We start from the raw sequence: 20,219 nt of genomic DNA, 5'->3' as shown, positions 1-20,219 counted from the left end.
ACCACTCTAAACCAGCACCACCACAGGACACCAGCTGCCAGCCCCAGAGCCCATCCCACAGGACACAGATCTCAGGCCCTGCTGAGCCCATGAGCAGCTCTCACAGGATTCACCTCTGCAGAGGGAATTTCCAGTACAAATGGCACAAAGAGTGAGCACGAATGGCACCGAGGCAGCTCTGACCACAGCCAGCTTGAACACTCAGCATCTCTCCCCATAAGCCTCCTCAATCACCATTAACACAGTGATCTCGACTAATTAGGGCTATTTCCCCTCTCCTCCTCCTATCTGGACCAGTAGACTACGATTTTTATGAAGTACTGCCTAAATTAAGTTCTGAAATAGAGTGAACTGAGCCCTGTCCTATTATTCCAAATTTTAAGCTTCTGTTAAAAGGTTCAGCAGTGCTCACTATATTTATCTTTTATACTGCAAAGAAGAAAAGAAAACCTGAAGCAGTAACATTTCTAGATGGCAATCTTAAACTAGCAAAGCTTAAGAATATGCATAAATTTTAACAATGAAAAGGCAAAATAAATGGAATTCAGTATCAACCATGTCAGTGTTATCTGTAAGGGAAGGCAGGGGGAGAGAACTATGAACACCACTAAAAGCCTTAAGAAATGATATCTCAAATCCAGAAAGGAACTTCAGCAGCTCAGGGACCTCTGCCATCCAATATAATACATTCAGAAGAGCAGGGAGACCTGGATAAAAGGGGGATGACAAGGAAAACACTACAGTACAGCTCTGTTCATCAGCTGTGCAATCTGATTTGAAATACATCTACTTTATTGGGAGAAGAATATTAAAATATTGGGGGAGGGGTACTGAGAAGGGCTATGAATTACCAACAACTTGAAAGACTCTCCTATTGAAAGAGGCAACCATGAACAGAAAAATAAGGCATTATAATAAATTAAATGAGACTTCAAGAGAAAAACAGAAAATAAAGTCAAGAAAACAACAGCTTCCCAGTGATACAGGCAACTTCATTTATTAACTACACTGAGAGGACAGCAAAGCCAAATTTTTAACAAGGAAATATTATATTACAACACATAAGTAGACTGTTAGACTCACAGCCACAGGAAGTCACTGAAGCCAAGATTTTACTCCCATTCAAAAAGAAAGCAGCTATTTAAACACACAATAACAATAATAATAAGGGGAAAAAAAATAAACACAGAGCTGAGGGAGTCTCCAGCTTCATAACCCAGGATGCAAGAAAGCATCCAAAGAGATCACTGGGCTGTGCTGGGCCATGCAAACACTGCCCTGAACCCGAGTGCAGGACGGCCAGAAGCCAACACCAAGGAGAGCCACACACAGAACAAACTGTCCCTTGCACACATCAACACCAAGGGTGCTCAGTGCCAAGGCAGCATCTGCCAACCACCTAAACCCCAAAAGCATCTGGCGCTGGCCAGCGTCCAAAATGTGAGGCTCGCACGATTTCACGTCTGATGTGATACTGCTTTCATTTCTTCTCCCACTCTGCAGTTGTATTTTAGTTTTTAAGAACTGAACCACAAATTATTAGCAAATAGGAGTCCAGTGCTTGGACTCATTCCAGAAAGCCATCTAGGCTCTTTGGAGAACATCTACCAAGATCACCTCAAATGAGCAAAGAATTAAATACTGAACATTACATGTATTCCCAGCGGAAACAAACTTGGAAAAAAATCCCATTCACACGCATAAATTTAAAAATATAAGAGAATAGTTCTAGGAACTCCCTGATATCCTCTCCTTCCACGAAAAAAAACCAAACAAAAAAGCCCACCACAAGCACAAGCTGAATTTCTAAATTTCCTGACAACACAATGGATCTCTCTATATGTGTTTGCTCTAACTTTGAAGCTGCTCTGAGATGGGGCTGGAGCAGACTGATGACCTCCAATGACCCTTTCCTAAATTATTTTATGATTACAAGCAGAGCATACCCAAGCATTACACAGCAATACATTATCACTCTAATCAGTATTAACCCTTTCTTCCACTGTGCCAATTTATTAAGCTCTTTGGTTCGTCTTAAAAATTCTAATATAATTTCTTCAAAGACTTTAACATTTCCTCCTCTGCATCCATCAAGAAGGACCTTTATAAATAACATAACAGTAAATTCAAGGGGGAAAACATGATATTAAAAGCTTTCAAAGTCTGTTACTTTTCACACCACCACATATTTTTTGGTAAGTGATGATCAATTGTCCTCAAACAGGAAGATGCAGTACTACCTCTGACAGGTACCCCCTAAGAGTTTTGTTTTGTTTCCTTCATAAAACAAAAAAACATCAGAGAAAAAACAGGCCTACCTTGCTCTGTGGGCAGAAGCAATTAACTCTGCCTGCTCTTACCATTGTCCCCACCCAAAATATTTTTCCTGCCCCCCACCCATCATAACAACCATCCCAAGTGCTTGGCTGGGCCAGTCAAAGCAGGCTAGTGCTGATGGCTCACAGCTTAGCACACACACTGCCCAGCAATTGCTCACTTCTTGCAGAAGGGAGGGACTCTATGACTGCTTTTTTTGGGTAGGAATATTAATTTGGGACACTACCCATCTAAAGTTTTATAAAAATTTGTCACAGTGTAGGTAGTGTCTTTCAGTTGCCATTAACTTTGGTTTCATCATCTGAGTAAGAAGTGACTCAAATGGGAGAAGAGAGACAAAGGAAGCAATTGTACAAGCTTTGTGCCCTTAATAAGTCTTGCTAAAAATCCACATAAACTGTCTGATGATGAATCCATAAACAACACTGTTTATTATGAAAAGAACTTCCTCACAGACAAAGGAAAACCCAAACCCCAATCTCTGACTGGTATCATTCTCACTCACAAGGGTCCTGAGAAAAAAACAAAAAATTTCGACAGGATTTCTACCAGAAATAAGACAGATATATAGAAAAAGCCAAGGAAGATAGTACATGTAACTTTGGAGAATTAAGAAAGAAATAAAGTCCACTGCTTTCCAGTGACCCCTGCCAGCTGTGACAGGAACAGCATTGTTTAATTCCAGCAGCATTCCACCCCTCACTGCCTGGTCAGCTGCCTCAAACCAGGCTGACTGGAATTCTTGAACACACCTCTGTCCCCCTCTAAAACACACCAATCCTGCTTCCCCTTTCAAAACCTACAGGACTTTGATTGCTCCCAGAATTCACACCAATGCCCGGCACCTATGGATACAGCCGGGATCAATATTTGAGACAAGCTGAGCTAACTCTGCTCTGGGATAAATCCAGAATATTTGAAATTCTCCATGGAGTTCCCAACAACTACTGACACCTTATTTGTATGTCACGTTCCACACAACGCAAGGGGAAAAAATTATTGTGCAAACATTGAATTAAACCAACTAGGTTTCCGAATTCTTTTTCTGGTGACTCAGGCTCATGTTTTATCCTTGGTAATATTTATATCCAGAATAAAAACATACATTGGCAGTAAAACATAGCAACAGAATGTGTAACTGCACAAATATTCCACTTCAAACATGGATTGGGATCTTAAATACACAAGTTCCAAGCACTGCTCTCAACCTTCACCTTCAGCAATGAAAGTTGCTTGCAAGTACTGTACAATGGAGTCCATCAAGGTGATATGCATACATACATTCATAAACACCTTACTGGAACAAAAATAAGACTTCTGAGAAAAGGATTATCCTTTCCAGGGAGTCACAAGCAAAGAGACAAACCAAAGAAGATCACCAAAACTTGAGAGCTACAAAAATAGCCAAATGCATACGGCTATTTATAACTCAGAGATTTATGCACAAACCACTTTTAGCCTCTTAACCTCAGGGAAACAAAGTCTGATGCCAAGCACTAATGTATGTAACAGAAATAAAGAAATACATCCTGCTGCTGCTTACTGACCACTCCAAGTGCAGCTGAAGATATTAGGATTCACTTACTAAGATTAACAGGTTATTTCAAGTGCTGCACTTCTCCCTGATAAAACAGATACCACCATCTGTTTAACATCATCAACAGGAAGATATAAGCAGACAAATTACTGATGACACACCATCCCCAGTCTCATTCCTAATAGAGAACTCGTGTCTCCAAACTGTAAGGCAAGCTGTATTTTCTGTAGGAACATTTCATCACAAAGAATTTCAGAACATTAATTAAAGTACTTTCAACAAGTCAGGTTTTCCAATTAATTACTTTTCCCATTTAATTATATGACAGATGGATAAGGCACTGGCAAATTTGGAACAAAACGCAAGACTCGGCAGCATTGCTTCTCAAGTGACCAGTAACACGTAAAAGCAGTAAAAGGCAAAATACCAGGCACAGAGCTTAACACTATGGACTCAAAGTTTCACTGAATCTGATAGATCTGGGTAACACACCCTCAGAGGGTGTGAGAAACAGAAGTAAAAGTAACAAACACCTGCACAGTTCTACTGCTGTGGGATACATTCTCCTCAGCTTCTTTGTTTCTCACAGAAAGGACAGCAAATAAAACACCAATAAAATGAATGTGACAGCATAAACTTTGAGAGATGAGAAGTTCTCTAATATTTTGATTCCCAAACGGAAAACCAAGGATAAGCTGTAGTCAGGTTGGCACTGTTTTAGGGTGGAAAAGAAGAAAAAAAAAAGGTAAAGCAAAAGAAAACATAAAGGCATGTAAAACAAGAGACACGAGAGAGGTCAGAGACGAACATGAAGATGCCGAAATTCAGGAGCTCTGAAGGGAAGCAGAAGAGACGCTCCATCGTTCTATCACCTGACACGGGCACCGAGGCAGCTCTCGGTACGCTCAGCGGGAGCAGGAGCCGCACAGCAGCGCCGGAGCGGGCAGGCAGAGCCCCGAGCACGGCGAGGGCCCCGGACCGTACCGGCACATCTCCGCCCGTACCGGGGGACGCGGCACCCGGACACCGAGGGCTCCGGGACGGCGCGGCCGCTGCCCGGCCGGCCCCGATGCGGGTGCGCGGCGCTGCGGGCAGGGGCCGCCCGGAGCCGCGCTCGGACCCCCGCCCCAGCGGCGCCGGCTCCGCCGGAGGGAACCGCGGCGCCGCGGAGGCCGCGGCCGCCAGCCCGTGCCCCGGCCGGGGCTGCCCCGGGGGAGCTGGGGGGCGGCAGCCGCGCCGCTCCCGCCGCCCGGCCAGGGCAGCCGCGGCAGCCCCGCCGGTGATGCCCGCCCCGCGCCTCCGCCGCGCTGTCCCCGAGCAACGAGAGGGCACCGCCGCCTCGCCCCGGCCGGCCCCCCGCGCCCCGCTCGGCCCCTTCCCCAGCCGCGCGGGGAACTCGGCGCCCCGGCTCTCCCCCCACCGCTGCTGCCCCGGCGTGGCGGAGCCGCCCCCGTGTGCCGAATCCCCCCCGGGTGCCGGAGCCCCCCCGCCGCCATCTCACCGTTCGCCGGTGCCGCGGGGCAGCGCGCGCCGCACGCAACGGCGGCGGGAGCGCGAGGCGGCGGCGGGAAGGCGCGCGCGAGGCAACAGCTGGCGGGGGAAGCGCGAGGGGGGGAGAGCGGCGCGCGCGTCCAGGCGCCAGCGGCGGCAGCAACAGCGCGCCACCCGCGCGCGCCGCCGGGCCGGGGCGGGGCCAGCTCGGGCCGGCAGCCAACAGCGGCCCCTCCGCCTCCGGGGGCGTGGCTGAGCTGTGACTGGCGGCAGCGCAGCCCAATGAGAGCGCGAGGAAGGCGGGGCTGCTTTTGACGGACAGGCGGCGGGGCGGAGGCGAGGCCTCTATGACAGACAGCCCTTTGCACCAATCGGCGGCGGGGGCGGGGCTCCAGGCTGACCCGCCGCCGGCCGGGATGGGCGGCCCGGGCTCGAGGGGCGTCACCGACGGCCGGGATAAGAGGGCGGGATTAACTTGAGCGACGTCGCCATGGCCCAATAAGAATGGGGATGGCAGGACGCGCGCTCCCGCTGGCCAATAGCAGGCGCGGGGCGGGTGAGGGAGGCGGGCGCTTCCCTGAGGCGGAGCGGGCGGGGAGGGCCCCGCGCCCCCTCAGCTGAGCGCGGGCCCCGCGGACCGGGGGATGCGCCGGGATCTGCGGTAGGTGACGGGCAGCGAGGGGGGATCCCGCCTCCGGGAGTGCCGGCGCGACCGGGGAAGCGGGGCCTGGCGGGACAAGGCCGTGAGGCCGAGGGAGGGGCCGAGTTTGTGAATACAAAGCTGTGTTTAATTGGGGTTTTAAGCCGGGCCTACCGCAGTGTTTCTTTCGAAGTGTTAAATTACCCATAGGATCAGAATAGGCTCTAAAGTGGTGTTTAATCGAACTGGGGTTCTGTTTCACATGGTTTCACCATAATACGAATTTTAGGACTTTTTTAGGCGATGCTCAAGGTTTCAATCTAAATGTGTGGGTTCGTGTTATTACTGCTGAGCTGAGTGTCATGTGTAGGTTGCCTTCCTCTTTGTTTTTTTTCTCCTAAACAGGACAGTGTTAGCTATCACAATATCCTCGTTATGCAGATCATCCCACCAAGGTCAGTGATGCTCCTTGGATAGTTTCTGCTCACTGAAAATATTCACTCTCTAATTATCTCGGTCCTTTAATAGGAGTCAGGAGCTTTTTTATTTCCACACTGACATCCCATCAGTGTTCTCACTGAAGAGCCAGTCCAGACCTGTGGCACAGCTGCCTCCTGTTCCCAGTGTCACCCAGCTTGCTGGGATAGCTGGGCTCTAGCAAAGAATCTGCCCATCATCTTTGTTTCATCATGAGATCATCAAATGCTCCATGTAATCAAACCCTTCATTGTTATGTCAGCTCTATATCCAGCTCTCAACCTTCAAAATCTGGTAGCTTTCTTTACTTGGACTCTTAGATCTCAAAAGTACACTTGGATTTTCTTGAGTTTTCATCTCAGAATGCCTCTAAAACTGACTGGAGCCGTGCAGTCCTGCCCATTGTGGCAGTAACATCTGTTATATCAGAGAAAGGCAGTGTAACTGCTTCCCATGCTGAATTTTCTGCCTGTTTTTCCAGTTGTTGCAAAGTAGTTCTTAGCAAAGTGAAAGTATTTTCAAGTGAACAACCTTCAAACTGAGTAGCCCCATGTAATACATCTTCAGGAGCTTTGTGTTTCCTCCAGAGACAGGTGATAGCTCCTTCTTTGAGTATCTGATAACCTGATACTTCTGAGAGTGTTGAGTTTCTCTTTTCCTTTCAGACCCAAGTTTCCAGTCTGTTTCTGTTTGGTTTCTGCTTTCTCCAGTTTGCTAATAAGAGAGTGTCCTCCTTGTAGTGTTTGTAGCATTGATTTGCAGAGCTGGTTTTGAAAAACATTCTCATGAAAAGAATGTTGAAACTTCATCTCAGACCGTGACTCCTCACTTTAGCCACAGACTTGCACTTGAGAATATTGCAAGTGTTTTCAAAATACTGTCAGTGCTTTAGGCCAGGCATAGCAATTGTTCTGCCATCCCCTGCCAGCTGCTTTAGGTTTGTTTCTGTAACAAGAGCAAAACAGTGCTATCTAAACCTCCTCCAGTTTTTTGTCCCCTTAACTCTTGGGTGCTGCTTCTGAGTTTCCCCTCTTCCCCAAGGGAGAGAAGGGTGAGGGGTTTGTTTCCACCCTGTCAGGAACTGCCTTTGACCAGACCCTTTGGTGATCTGAGCAGAACTGAGACTGTGAAAAGCAAAACTACAAAATCCTGCTTTAAACTTTCTCTTTTTTCCTAGTTCATCTCAGGGAACTGGCCTGATTTGGACACAAGTGTCAGCCCCAAAACAAAGAGGGGATGCACTGACTGCAGCTCCAGTTTAGATTATTTAAGGCAAAACTGGATCTTCTTACAAGAAATCTTACTAAACCAAATCCATCCAAACTTCAAACCCAGACAAAACAGTAGATCTGTTTGTTGATCTGTGTATCAGAAGGTGCAGATTTAAACTGTAGGATGATTTCAGTGATGGGCAGAATTGTTGTCCCCTCACTGTAAAATAGTAGGTCATCCCAAGTTGAGACAGCAACTTTCATTTCCCTCCTTCAAGCAGCAAATCTTATCTGAGCGCAGAATTTGTTCAACTTCCTAATCCTGCAAAGAACGATTCCAGTTTAAAAACAAAAGGGTGGCAGTAGATTTGTAGATTTCTGCTTGCTGGGTGAGTTCAGCAGCCCAGTCAGGAGATGGTGGGTGCTGTGGTGATGCCTCCAGGGAGCAGCAGCAGCTCCTGTCCTTCCCTCAGCATTCAGTGCTTCAGAGCACAACATCACACTTCCAGCAATTCAAATCTTTTTCTAGTCTGGAACAAATCAAAGCTCATTTTCTTATTTCAGGTGAAAGATTATTTGTGTTCTGAAGGGAATTAGTAAAAAATTTAACTCAAATTTTTGAAATAATTAAAATACATATTTCAGCACCATTTCACAGGTAAAAATGATTCATTTTTGTAGCATGAAATCTAGAGGAAGATCACAGTCCTTCACACTTCTGCTTTTCCCACCTGTAGTGAAAGGCTTTTGGCAGGTGCAGTGGTAAAAACTATCCAGTTAGGAAGATAAAACCTTCACTTTGATGGCTGCAGCAGCAGATGCATTTATCTTGTTTTTCTTTTGTCATGACTACAGAGAAATTTAAATACCCTACCCAGCCAATAAACCTGTCAGCCAGTGTCTGAAACATTTGAGATACCTGCCAAGAAGCAAAGCTTATCTGCAGCCTTTGGTCACTTCAGCATTGCTGGCTGGCAGAAAGCTGGGCAGGGCTCAGTGGCTCAGGCTGGCCCAGGTCAGTTCAGCTGCAGCTCTGCAAACTGCAGGAACCCTCCAGGGGCTCCTGTGCTGGTTCAGGCTTTGCTGGGGTTGTTTTGCTACAGAGACACAACTGTGCAAAATGGATCTGAACATATTCTTAGCATTCAGAAATCCCTAAATGAGCCTGACAGCTTGTTTGGGATTAAAGTACAGTTTGTTTCACAGAACAAATTTAGATGAAGGCACTTACACAGCTGACTTAAGGCACTCCAGTGGAATGGTGGACTGGAACAAACCCTGCTCAGCTGAGCATGCTGATCATGAAGGTGTGGGTGAGGCTAGGAGTGGGAAAGCCAGAGCAAGGAATTGCTGTCCTTTATGGAATTTGCCTGATGGTGTCAGTGCCATCCTTTGATGCCCTCCCTCCCCTTGTGTTCCCTTAGGTTGTTGCTGACAGCCAAGGCCTTCCTCTCCAAGCTGTTTAAATGAGAATGTCCCTGGCGCAAAGAGTGCTGCTGACATGGCTTTTTACCTTACTCTTCCTGATCATGCTGGTGCTGAAGTTGGATGAGAAAGCACCATGGAACTGGTTCCTCATTTTCATTCCAGTGTGGATCTTTGACACGATCCTTCTCGTGATGTTAATTGTAAAAATGGCCGGGCGCTGCAAGTCCGGCTTCGACCCGCGCAACGGCTCGCAGAACATGAAGAAGAAGGTCTGGTACCTCGTGGCCATGCTGCTGAAACTGGCCTTCTGCCTGGCCCTGTGTGCCAAGCTGCAGCGCTTCACCACCATGAAACTGGCCTACGTGTTCATCCCCCTGTGGGCCCTGCTGCTGGGGGCCATGGTGGAACTGGGGTACAACATCTTCTATGTACGGAGAGACTAGGCCAGGCCAGGAGCTTCCAGGGCAAGGCTGGCACCAAATTACTGGGTTATTGCCATTTTGCCACAAATTTGATCTTCAGACTAGAAAGCCAAATGAGTCAAGCTGGAGACTTAAGCTAAAGCAGACTGAAGACTGAAAGTAGACATGTTTCTTTTTTTTTTTATTTTAAAACTCACATATGCTCTTGTAAATAAAAGTATTTGTTCAACATAAGCTGTTCTAATATAATTACTGATGATATTTGTTACATGGAATAAGATATGAGTTCTTCACATGCAGGTAGAAGACCTTGTCAAAATAACCACAAATGTTCAACCCAGAGTATCCAGCACATTGAGTAATCCTGGGCAAGAGGACTAACATTTTCTGCTGCTTATGCTGTAAGTCAAGAAATAACCAGTTAACAGTCATTTCCATAAGGAGCTAAATTTGCTTCAAAAATCAGTAACAACTGACAGCAGCCAAATAAGAGCAAGAAAAGGAACACCTTTTTTTTGTTGTTGTTGCTTTTGACAGTGAGATTCCATTACCAGTGTAAAAATAAGCAGTTTTCTGAGCTGCTGAAACAGCCCATAAGCAGTATGTTAACCCTAGGGAACACAGTTGGTAGCTGAGCTGTGCCAGCAGTCCTGAGATCCAGAGAAGAGGGAGGCAATGGTATTTCTTTTGCAAGTGAGAGATCAGCAATGCTGCAAGAGACTGAAAATACAGGGTGAGTAACCAATACTGCACTTGTACCTGCCTCAAAGTGTTACTTGAACAAGACAGTCTTTAATAGCTGAGGATATGAAATTTTTGGGGGTGAAGCCTTGGCTTCATGGCAAACTCAGATGTGAGGAAATGACCTTTGTCAGGTAACAAGCGAATAGGACTTGAGGGAAGAACTGGAACTACAGGTGTATTTTGTGGGCTAAAATGCTCTTCCAGGAGACACAGTAACACCAAATTCAAATGTAGCAGTTATCTGTGACATTATTAGCATGCATACTGAAAATACTGATCCATTCCTAGAGACAAAAGAATGTCAAGTGAATGAAAAACAGTCTAGGGTAACAGGACATACCTAGACAAGTGTTTCACTAGTAAAATTATAAGTATGTACATTCAGCTGTACTTGTCTGTGGAAAAAAGTCTTCCTGAAGTGTTTGGATTTACTCTTGCTGTTTCATCACACAGATGTGGGTAAAAACACAGAGGAACCATATTGTGGGAGACTGCTGAAAAGAGCTGTATCTAAGAAAACATGTTCCATTCTAAGGCAGTGAATCTCAACTCAGAATATCAGGTAATGAATCCTCTATAAAATGAATTTAAGTCATATTTATTTTAGAATGGTTTCCTACCTTGCTAAAGAGAAGCCAGGAAAAGACAGAGACAAAAGAATTATAAACAGTAGCTGTTGTTAAAAAATGTAAAATATTTATAAATGCTTTATTTTTATTATAACAACTTGTCATCTTTTACTAAGCAAACCCAGGTACCCAGCCCCAAGATATGCACATCAGGTCATTTATGGGGAGTGCCTAGCAGGAACAGTTGTTTGGAGGAAGTGTAGCTATGCATTGGGTACTTCTGAAAAATACTTAACCTTGTCTGTGTTTGAGACTTTTTGCGCATTCATGTGATGCTCCCGTGGAGAACTGACTTCCTTCAGTCTTGAGTGATTTTTCAAGTAAAATTGGCACTTGTGATGAGGGTGAGCTGTGGGGAGGGGGTACATTAATGTCAGAGCAGGCTCTGAGACCTGCTGGCTACAGCTGCTGTGAGAGTGAGCACACACCTGTGGGTGCCACAGGTACCCGTGTGTGGGGTGAGGAGAACAGGGTGCCCATGTGTGGGGTGGGGAGAACAGGGTGCCCATGTGTGGGGTGGGGAGAACAGGGTGCCCGTGTGTGGGATGGACAGAACAGGGTGCCCATGTGTGGGGTGAGGAGAACAGGGTGCCCATGTGTGGGATGGACAGAACAGGGTGCCCATGTGTGGGGTGGAGAGAACAGGGTGCCCATGTGTGGGATGGACAGAACAGGGTGCCCGTGTGTGGGGCACAGAGAACAGGTGCTCTGTGTGTATCCAGTTTTGTGTGTGGGGTGGGGAGAACAGATTTCATCTGCACATCCCACTTGGTTCTGTTCTGCAAATGGAGACCCAAGCCACGGAGCCCCTGCCTGGGATGGAATGCCACTCCATGGCAGGCAGCTTGACACAGTGCATTTGTTATGGCTGCTTTCAAAATTTCTGAAGAGTATCTAAAGCCCTCCCTCCCATTCAGGTAAACTTTGATGACCCACTTAACAAGCAGTGATACAAGTGTGGAACAAGCATTCAAGCACCTGAGACAAGATTATTTTATCTGCACACACACACACTTACCTGTGGTAGGTATGGGACCAAGCATAAAATAACACCCATAGTCCTTTTCCTCTGATGATTCTGGAAGAATAAAATTCCCAACCCCCTTTTTCAGAGGATGCCAGGACAGCCCCATTGCTGCTCAGGAGAGCAGAGCAGGTTTCCTCAGCCAAGCTGACAATGGTAATTGATTGTTATGACATAAAACCAAAGATGGAAGAATAAGAACTGGCTTCATTGGAACTTGGTGTATTATTAGCAAGATAGGCCATGAATGGCGACTCTGCCCCCTTAATAAACCCCTTCTCTTCCACAGATGTAATAATTATCAGAAAGTTTGGCATCTCTAATTAACTACAGTCACACACTGTCCCTACAAATCTCCTTGTAATTGTTGCCTCCAATTCAAGAGAAAAAGATCAGCAATATCAGTTTTGGTTGTGGGTTTGGCTTTTTTTTTTTTTTTTTGATAAAGTTTACCAACCTTGAAATAAATGATCTGGAAAGCTGAAGCAGATGCTTCTTGCTGGTGTCATACAGATGTCACACACAGCCAGACAGAAGTGCTCAATTTTCCAAGTTCCTTGTCCTTACAGGGGAACTTGGACAAGAGCATTTCCCTTTTGAGAATTTTGTATCACGTTTAACTGACCTGAACAGTGATAAGATCTTTGTGCACACATCTCTGCCTTATCAGAGCTTCCTGCAGAAGGATCTGTGACACAAAGTACACTAAGCCCACTGTGACCTCTCCAGAAACAGCTGCAGGAATTAATTACATCTGTTCATAATTACGCTGTTCTCAGAGGTGCTGATGACAGCTTGGAAGTGGAACCAATTTCCACCAATCTCCTCACACATTTTCCTAAATTTACCAACTGATCTTCAGTAAAAAGATAAAACAAGTGAAAAGCAAATTTGCTGAAGGTGACAGGAAAAGGAGAGCAGGCTCCATGCTGAGATGACTCACACTGATTTGTGATAAAAAAGGCACAAGGATGTCTCAGCTCCCTGCAGCAGCTGATGGGGGGCAAAGGAGAGAACCTGGCTTTCAGGAGCTTTGTTTTAAACTCCAATTCAAAAGCTTGTTGAAACCAAATGGAAGTATTTCTGTGTACTGATGATATATATTGGACTTGGAGAGATACATTTCACATAATTTCTCTCTTTCCATCATTTATACAGGTTTGAACACTTCAGCATGCATTGCAGGTGAGTATCTGCTTTTGTCTGATAACAAAAAATCATTAACACATGTGTGAAAGGTCATGAAACTGAAATTTGCAACTGCCAATTCTTACTGCTTTTCTTGATTTGTCACCATTTTAGAACAGTATCTAGTTTTGTGTTCTTTTTATACTTGAAAAATGCAGTTCTGTGACACGTGCATCCCCACCTGTAACAAAGTTTAACCTGAAGGCTCTGAGAACACTGCAGACACACACAAAATGCACTGCCAGGCACAGAGGGCAATAACAAAGCCTGAACTAGCACAGGACAGGGCTACACAACCATTTGAGAGATGCATTATCAGTCTTATTTCCTGATACATCTGTAACACAGTACAGATGCAAAAGGTTTGCCTAACCTTATGAAAATTTTCACATTTCCACAGTGTAGAAAGTTGGGTGACACAAAGTGGTATTGAAAGTGAAAATTATGAGACTCCCATAAACTTAGAATTTTAACATCAGGTATTCCCTATTTTAACATCAATATAATTTTGGGAAAAAAACCCAAAACATAGCTTTTCAATCAAAAAGCTCCTGAATAATTGCATCCTTAGAAATAAGTTGTTTGAATTTACTAGCATGGAAAACAGCACTATCATGTAACACATTATGCTTTTTAATTAGGATTGCAGTAAAAACAACTGTGCTGAGTTGTGAAAAGAACACTTGCACCTTTTCACTGTAACTTCACTGGTTTTTAAGGTTTTGATGGAGTTAATCTCCCATAAGAGCCCTGCAGACCTGAATGGGCCTGGGTACCAACTTGCTGCTGAAAATCATCAGGCTTTGAGAACTTGGGGAATCTCTGCAGCTGGACCTAGAGTACTGTTCAATAGAAATTCTGCATTTTTTCCTTGGATTTTATTGAAGTGGGATAAAGAACAGGAAAATCTGCTATTCAGTGATGCCATTCCCTCTGATCTGCCTTTCCTAACAAAACCAACATCCCAAGCACACAAATATAAGAAAACTCTTCCCACAGTGCAGAACAACAGCCTAAGAGCAAGAAAAAGGAAAGCAATGAGAATGTGAGCTTAGTTCATCCACCTTAATTTTTATCTCAGTGTTCCTTCTGAAGTTCATGAAAAAATCACCGCTTAAAGATGTTTTTTAGTCTAAAAATTCCATTTCTGTGATTAATTAAAACCCTCAGTTGCTTCAGCTCATACTGGCAAGTACCTGGGTGTTACTCTTGCATTCTAAGAATAAAGATTTAGCAGCCTTGACTTATGTTACACAGTCTCCCACACACAGGTCTAATTCTCAAGATTTTCATCTCCAGACACCAGGACCAGCTTTCTCTGCTCACTGCCCCACTTTGTCTCAACAGAAGCAGCTGAAAAAGCTCCCACAAAAAGCACAGGCCTGAGCTGCACCCAACATGGCACCATCGTTCCAGTGGATGGCAAATTCAATGAGAAATCATAGTATCAAAATAGCTATTGAAAAATCAAACTTGATAAAAATAGAAGTTTAAACTGCTGTTTTAATCAATGTTTGTATCAGGTAACTGTACACCAAATATTAAAGGACTATTCAGGACTAACGCCCTCATCAGTAGGCTCATCTATCAGCATGACCAGAACAAGAGAAGATCAATGTTTAGCTGGCACTCAAGTACAGCACGGCTTCAAAGCAGAGATCATATCAGCATCAAAGCACAGAGAAAAACAGTGGTTAGAATATAATACACTAAATTTGCAATGTCAGTATCCCTGATGATTCTAACAGAAACAGCAACCTAAATATTGTGAAGTTAATCACTGCTTCTGAACAGAACACAAAATAACTTGCATTTTTAAGAAAAATGAAATGAGTGACTGATGGGAATCAGTTCCCCAAATATTCCCACATGTGCTGCAAATTCAGTGGGATCTGCACAAAATATCAGTAAGTTCTATACAATTTTAAAGTGCATTTCATCTGTTTAAGAAAGTAATAAAATATCAGCTGAACACAGTGACTCATAATCAAACCAAACATTCTTGACAGTCATTCACAGCAAAGCACAAAGCAGTGAAAATTTGTCTTTTCCATTTCCAGCTTGGATACATCCTGCTAAGGTACAGGCACTGTGCTGCCTAAACACAAGGCTCTCTACACACCTGACCACTACAAGAAAATAAATAAAATGACACTTGAGAAGCTTGAGGAGTTCTTTGATCTCTTGATCAGAATCAGTACAGCTTTCAGCCTAGCAGGGACACGTGGCAGTGTGCTATCTCACAACAGTTCATTCTGCCAATGAACAAGGAAAAATCATGGATTTATTTTGGTCAATTCAACATCTTATTCACATGCAGATATTAGAAAACAGTCATTTTGATAAATGAATACCAGTCTTGTGTTTCTTGGAAGACTTACTCAATTTTCCAAATCTGTGATGTTTGGATTGCTTTCACAGCATTCTACCATTTCAGATTTCCATTTCCTACATCTTTTGCAATTCCAACTTATTTACTGTGCACATGTATATCCACTTAAAAATCAACTTTATTTATCACCAAGGAATTCTTTCACAGATGAAGAATTAAATCATCACCCTCTAAAATAATACTTTATTTCTAATACTAGATAGAGTTAATATTTCAGTTAAAGTAGTATTGAAATATTCACTATAGTAACAAGGAAGGGAAAATCTGCATGCCAGCAGTACCTGTAATGAAAATTCTTTCAGAGTCAATTTTCAGGCATTTGGAGGGCTGGGAGTGACACAACACTGAGTAACACTTGTATGTAACACATGAAGTCAGTTGCCAGTGAAACGCAAAAGATCCAGTAATATGAAAAGACAAAAAAAAAAAGGTAGCTACCCCCCTTGAAAGCTTTTTTAGCAACTGTAACAATGCAATTCTTTGCTACCCAAAAAATATGTACCAGGACCTAGGAAAACATCTAATTTTCTGCACATCATGTTTTTAACTGGAACACCACTGCACGTGCAGGGAGATAGGAACAGCACCAATGGCCTCGGGCAGCTCTCTCCAACCTGCACAAGAACAAGGGCCAAGAGAGACAACTAAAACACTGGAGATTTCAGCCAAAATTACAGAGATTCCTATATCACCAAAAGAAAGGGTGATATATCCAGAGAAGGGGGAAATGCAATAAGCAAGGACTAACTGCAGTACAGCAGAACACATGAAAGATTTACTGCTGAAGCAAAAGTCTGAAGATGAAGTTGTATGCAGCAGGAATAAAGGCTACAGCACAGGACTGAAGCAAGGCCTTTGTCAAATTAATGAACAATTTGGGAGGTGACATTCTCAGAAAAAGTGCTCCCCTCTCAAAGGACAACCTCATTAAAATGAACATACCACAGGGAGAGGACACTTCTTTTAAATCTTTTCTTTAAAAAGCAAGTAACTGAACATTAATGCAGCCAGACAGCAGACATGTGTAAATGCAAAGGGAGGTCTGGTAGCCATTGAAAATCCCAATATGGTTCAAATTCTGTCTGCAAGGAATTCTGCCTGAAGTGAGAACCTAGTCTGTCTCAAAAAACCAAAATATTTAAAAACTGCAAAAAAGCTGCCACTTTAAAACATCTCTTAAAATTCTGAAAGTGGTAAGAACAAAATGGGTTGAATATGTGGGCACTTCAGAAGCAAAATCTCAGGACTAAGATAGCTGAGCAGAAGTTCAAGACCATATCAGCCAAGACCACTGAGCAGGTCTCCAAAAGGAAACAAAGTTTGCTCATCATTTTCAAAGATTCATTATTTCTGTGTGAACAAGGCCTGTGCTGCAGAAAGCTGGCAGCTGTCCTGGGGGATGTGTGTCCACACTTCACTAAAATCTGACAGGTCACCAAAAATGACTTGAATGAACCCAAATGAAAGGTCAGTGCATGACCAGCACACTGGTAAGATTCGTTACTCTGAGTCAACTAAATAGTTTTGGGAGTTTGTTTAGTGTGGGTTTTCTTTTAAAAAGCAGTATCTGGGAAGGCTGTTTGGCTAAAGCTGGAGCCCTCACCTATCCCAGCTGCAGAGCTGAGTGCTTGGTGCTGCTGCTCTCCCATGGGCAGCACAGAGCACAGGAATGGCCAAGTAACTGTGCTTGGATGTTCATGAGGCCAGAGATTACAGGTGGAAGCATTATTTCCAGAAAATCCAGAAAACAATAAAGGGAGCTGAGACCCCATTCCTGCTATAAGGAAGGCCCACATTCTTACATGAACAAATCAATTTTTTCAGATCAGAATCTGCTAGAGCAATAAAATACCACATCACACATGGATCATTTGCTCACAGCAAAGGGGAAAGAAAGATCCCTGAGGCTGGAAAACTGGTATTAATCTCTTAGCCAGCATTAAAGAACACAGTAGTAAGACTTAAGGACGTATTAGCCACATCCAAGAGACTCACATTTCTATTGCTTCTCTAATACATATTTATGGCTGTGTAGGAGTAACTTTTAGCAATTCAAATATTGATTTAATTAATAATTTCTTGACAGACATATTTTGTATTAAACCAATCAGGGCACTTATCTAATAAATAACTGATTTTAGTGCCACCTGTGAGTATGCAGTAGTATTTTAAATTTTAAACAACCTATAAGGAAAAAAGCATTTACAACAGAAGGACCTCAGGTAGTTGAACTGGACATTGCCTGAAAATCACATTTTTCTATTGCTACAAATGAAGCCAAAGTGACCACTAATTGCATCAAAGTTTATAATCTGGGTACTTAAGGATGTACAACTTCCAAAAATGTTATACAGAAAATTCCTAACAAAAATCAGAGATACAGAGGGCTTTGGAAATAATAGGCCTTGGATGTGAAATTTTACATATTGAGCTGAAGGACAGGCTGTAGGGCAGTTCACTGCTGTGTGCAGCTACCCAAGAGACACAGATCATTTGGCTGTGTTGGAACTACACAGCAGTACAATACACAGAATAAATAGGTTAATGATCAGATGCTAGCTAGCCTTGAAATTCTTTTCCCTCAGAACACAACCTAAAAGAATCCAAGTGTTCCATAGATAGGGAAAGAACAGTTAACTTGGACACTGCTGTTATTTTCTTAATGAAACACCTCTTGCTTCCAAACTGTGACTCATGAGGAGCCTTCCCACTACACATATTGGCAACACAGCCTCTTTACTGCCTGGCACTGTCAGCACAGGGACAATTCAAATCCAGTATGTCTCTGTGAATTACAGGTCACTGCCAAAGTTGAGGAAATTTTAGCTTGGTAAGTAATGACTTAAATATTCTTTTAATTGCAGTCAGATAACAGATTTGAGGGAGTGATTGCTTTTTTGGCTTGTTTTGTGGGTTTGTTGATTTTTTGGTTGGTTTTTGTTTTGTTTCTTTTTAATGGGAAGTGGAACTGTCTGAAGTGTGCCCTGAGCTGGGCCAAGAGGCAAAGCCCAGGAGAGAGTTTGCTCCCTTGCACCTGCTCATCTCGAGAGATGCAGGCAGGCACTGGCAGCACTCCTGGTGCCCACTGTGTGTCCAAGTGCCCTCCAAACAGCCAGTCTGACTCCCTGTTCCTCATGAGTATCTGATAGCAGGAGTTTGGGGAGTGCCTGAAATAAGGAACTGCGTGAAGGGAGGGCTGATTCTGCCTTCTGACTAATCTGCATTTACAGAGATGCCTCAGCTCTACCTCAGTTTGCTACAGCTCCTCACCCTCAAGGCATAAGGGCATCCTATGCATTAGTGGCAGGTAGAAACATAACCACTAAGAGAGGCAGTTGAACTGAATTATTTTTTGCAGACCCAAAAATAAAACCAATCTGTTATTATGAACCTTTATTAAGCGGCTCACATTTCAGTATAAATCACACTAAAAAGATTCTTAAAAAAGATATTTACACTACAGTGCTGACACATTTAAAATGAAAAAATTGGTATAAATAAGCTCTATGGAAAAGCCTGGAATTGTCAAAAAGAATTCTGGCTCATCTTACAAAAAATATATATGTTAAATGTCAGCTCTACTCTAAAACCTACAACTCAAAATTATTTAAAGACTTCTTTATGTTAAACCTGCAGTGTTTACAGTGCATCTGGCCCTAAGTGCTTTGATACTTCACAGTTATGGACAGGCACTGAGGAATGTTACAAAGCTACATAACTATTTTCTGTAACAGATGCGAAGACAAGTCACAAACTTGCCTCACAATTTATGATCTTTACATTATTACATCATTAAGTTTAAAAAGGAATTTAAAACCATATATACAAATTTAGCACAAAAAATCATCCTCTCTTTGTCCATGCAATTTTGGATATGATGAGCTAGGCTGTCTTGTATCATCTGGATGTACGTGACCTCCAGAGCACAACTTGCCTTGTAAGTCCTTGTTGCCGGTTTCAAATTTAGAATCCATTTCCAACTTTAGTGATGTCAACTCAGCGTGACCCAGCCTAGGCTGAACATTCTGTCCCCCGACGTCATTAGGCATCACTGTCTTTTCAGCAACATCAACATTCATGGGCTCTTCTTTTACTCTGAGGGATGCAAGAGGTTCATGTTTTACGGGCACAAACTCCTGCTGCAGGTACTTGGTCTGCAGAGCATCTGGAAATTTGGTGTCTTCAGAGGTATCTTTGCTCACCGTACACACTCTGTCAGTCTGAAGTCCAACAACCGAAGACTTGGGGTCTGCAGAGGTCCCTGCTTCAACAGGATTTGTGTTTTGAGAGAGTTCTTCCTCTGAATGATAGAGCTTGAGCCGGATGTGCCAAGCCAAACTACACACAGCTGAAACTGTTTTGAACTGGTGCACGACATTCCTCGGGATGAAATAAATGTCATTATCGAATAACTGGATTCTGGCATAGCGAATGCCTTCCCTTCGCAGCTGATTAAGCTTTGCATCATCCACCCACTGGACACACTGCAGGGAAAAGGTGGGCAAAGGTGAAAACTCTGACAGCACTCAGAGGCCACTGACCTCAGTGTGGTGAACCTCATCAGTTTTCAGTGTGCTTACCTGTGAGAGTGGAGGCTCATGCAAATCTAACTGCATTCGCTGAACTACCTCCAAGAAGTCCTCAGCATGAAAACAAATTACATCTTTGGTTATACGAGGCTGCTCACACCTACAGAAGA

The 20,219-nt window shown here is 43.8% G+C and overlaps 3 protein-coding genes across 7 annotated transcripts in view; 1 reads left to right on the top strand and 2 right to left on the bottom strand.

Moving 5' to 3' along the window:
* PHTF2 (putative homeodomain transcription factor 2) overlaps window positions 1–5,493 on the bottom strand; it is a 63,297-nt gene extending 57,804 nt beyond the window's left edge. The window contains exon 1 of the mRNA XM_064702925.1: window positions 5,376–5,493. The gene's annotated coding sequence lies outside the window, so the exon portion shown is untranslated. The remainder of the gene's footprint in view (window positions 1–5,375) is intronic.
* Window positions 5,494–5,911: 418 nt separating this feature from the next.
* Window positions 5,912–13,930, top strand: TMEM60 (transmembrane protein 60). Of its 3 annotated transcripts, none has more exons than XR_010438716.1 (5): window positions 5,912–6,026; window positions 9,118–10,276; window positions 10,741–10,849; window positions 11,834–11,939; window positions 13,099–13,125. XR_010438716.1 is itself a non-coding variant. In XM_064702924.1 (2 exons), the coding sequence occupies exon 2, from the start codon at window positions 9,160–9,162 to the stop codon at window positions 9,562–9,564; it is 405 nt and encodes a 134-aa protein (XP_064558994.1). In that variant the 5' UTR covers window positions 5,912–6,026; window positions 9,118–9,159; the 3' UTR covers window positions 9,565–10,649. The 3 variants fall into 3 exon arrangements, 1 of the variants encoding a protein (XP_064558994.1); XR_010438717.1 differs by adding an exon at window positions 13,848–13,930 and having other exon boundaries at window positions 5,955–6,026; window positions 9,118–10,849; XM_064702924.1 differs by lacking the exons at window positions 10,741–10,849; window positions 11,834–11,939; window positions 13,099–13,125 and having other exon boundaries at window positions 9,118–10,649.
* Window positions 13,931–14,611: 681 nt separating this feature from the next.
* RSBN1L (round spermatid basic protein 1 like) overlaps window positions 14,612–20,219 on the bottom strand; it is a 46,631-nt gene continuing 41,023 nt past the window's right edge. For 2 of the 3 annotated variants that reach the window (XM_064702919.1, XM_064702922.1), the window contains 2 exons: window positions 20,101–20,209; window positions 14,612–20,004 (listed from right to left, as the gene is read on the bottom strand). In XM_064702919.1, the coding sequence (XP_064558989.1) occupies window positions 19,351–20,004; window positions 20,101–20,209 (763 nt within the window). In that variant the 3' untranslated portion in view covers window positions 14,612–19,350. The remainder of the gene's footprint in view (window positions 20,005–20,100; window positions 20,210–20,219) is intronic. The other variant, XM_064702923.1, reaches the window with a different exon arrangement.

Source organism: Zonotrichia leucophrys, chromosome 1A, assembly GCF_028769735.1.
Source record: "Zonotrichia leucophrys gambelii isolate GWCS_2022_RI chromosome 1A, RI_Zleu_2.0, whole genome shotgun sequence".
In the NCBI taxonomy this organism is placed as follows: Eukaryota; Metazoa; Chordata; class Aves; order Passeriformes; family Passerellidae; genus Zonotrichia; species Zonotrichia leucophrys.
Note: the sequence above shows the minus strand (reverse complement) of the source record. Positions and strands in the feature narration are given on the sequence as shown.

Excerpts from the sequence above, each read along its gene's own strand:
- TMEM60 (XM_064702924.1), top strand. The coding sequence starts at position 9,160 with ATGAGAATGTCCCTGGCGCAAAGAGTGCTGCTGACATGGCTTTTTACC.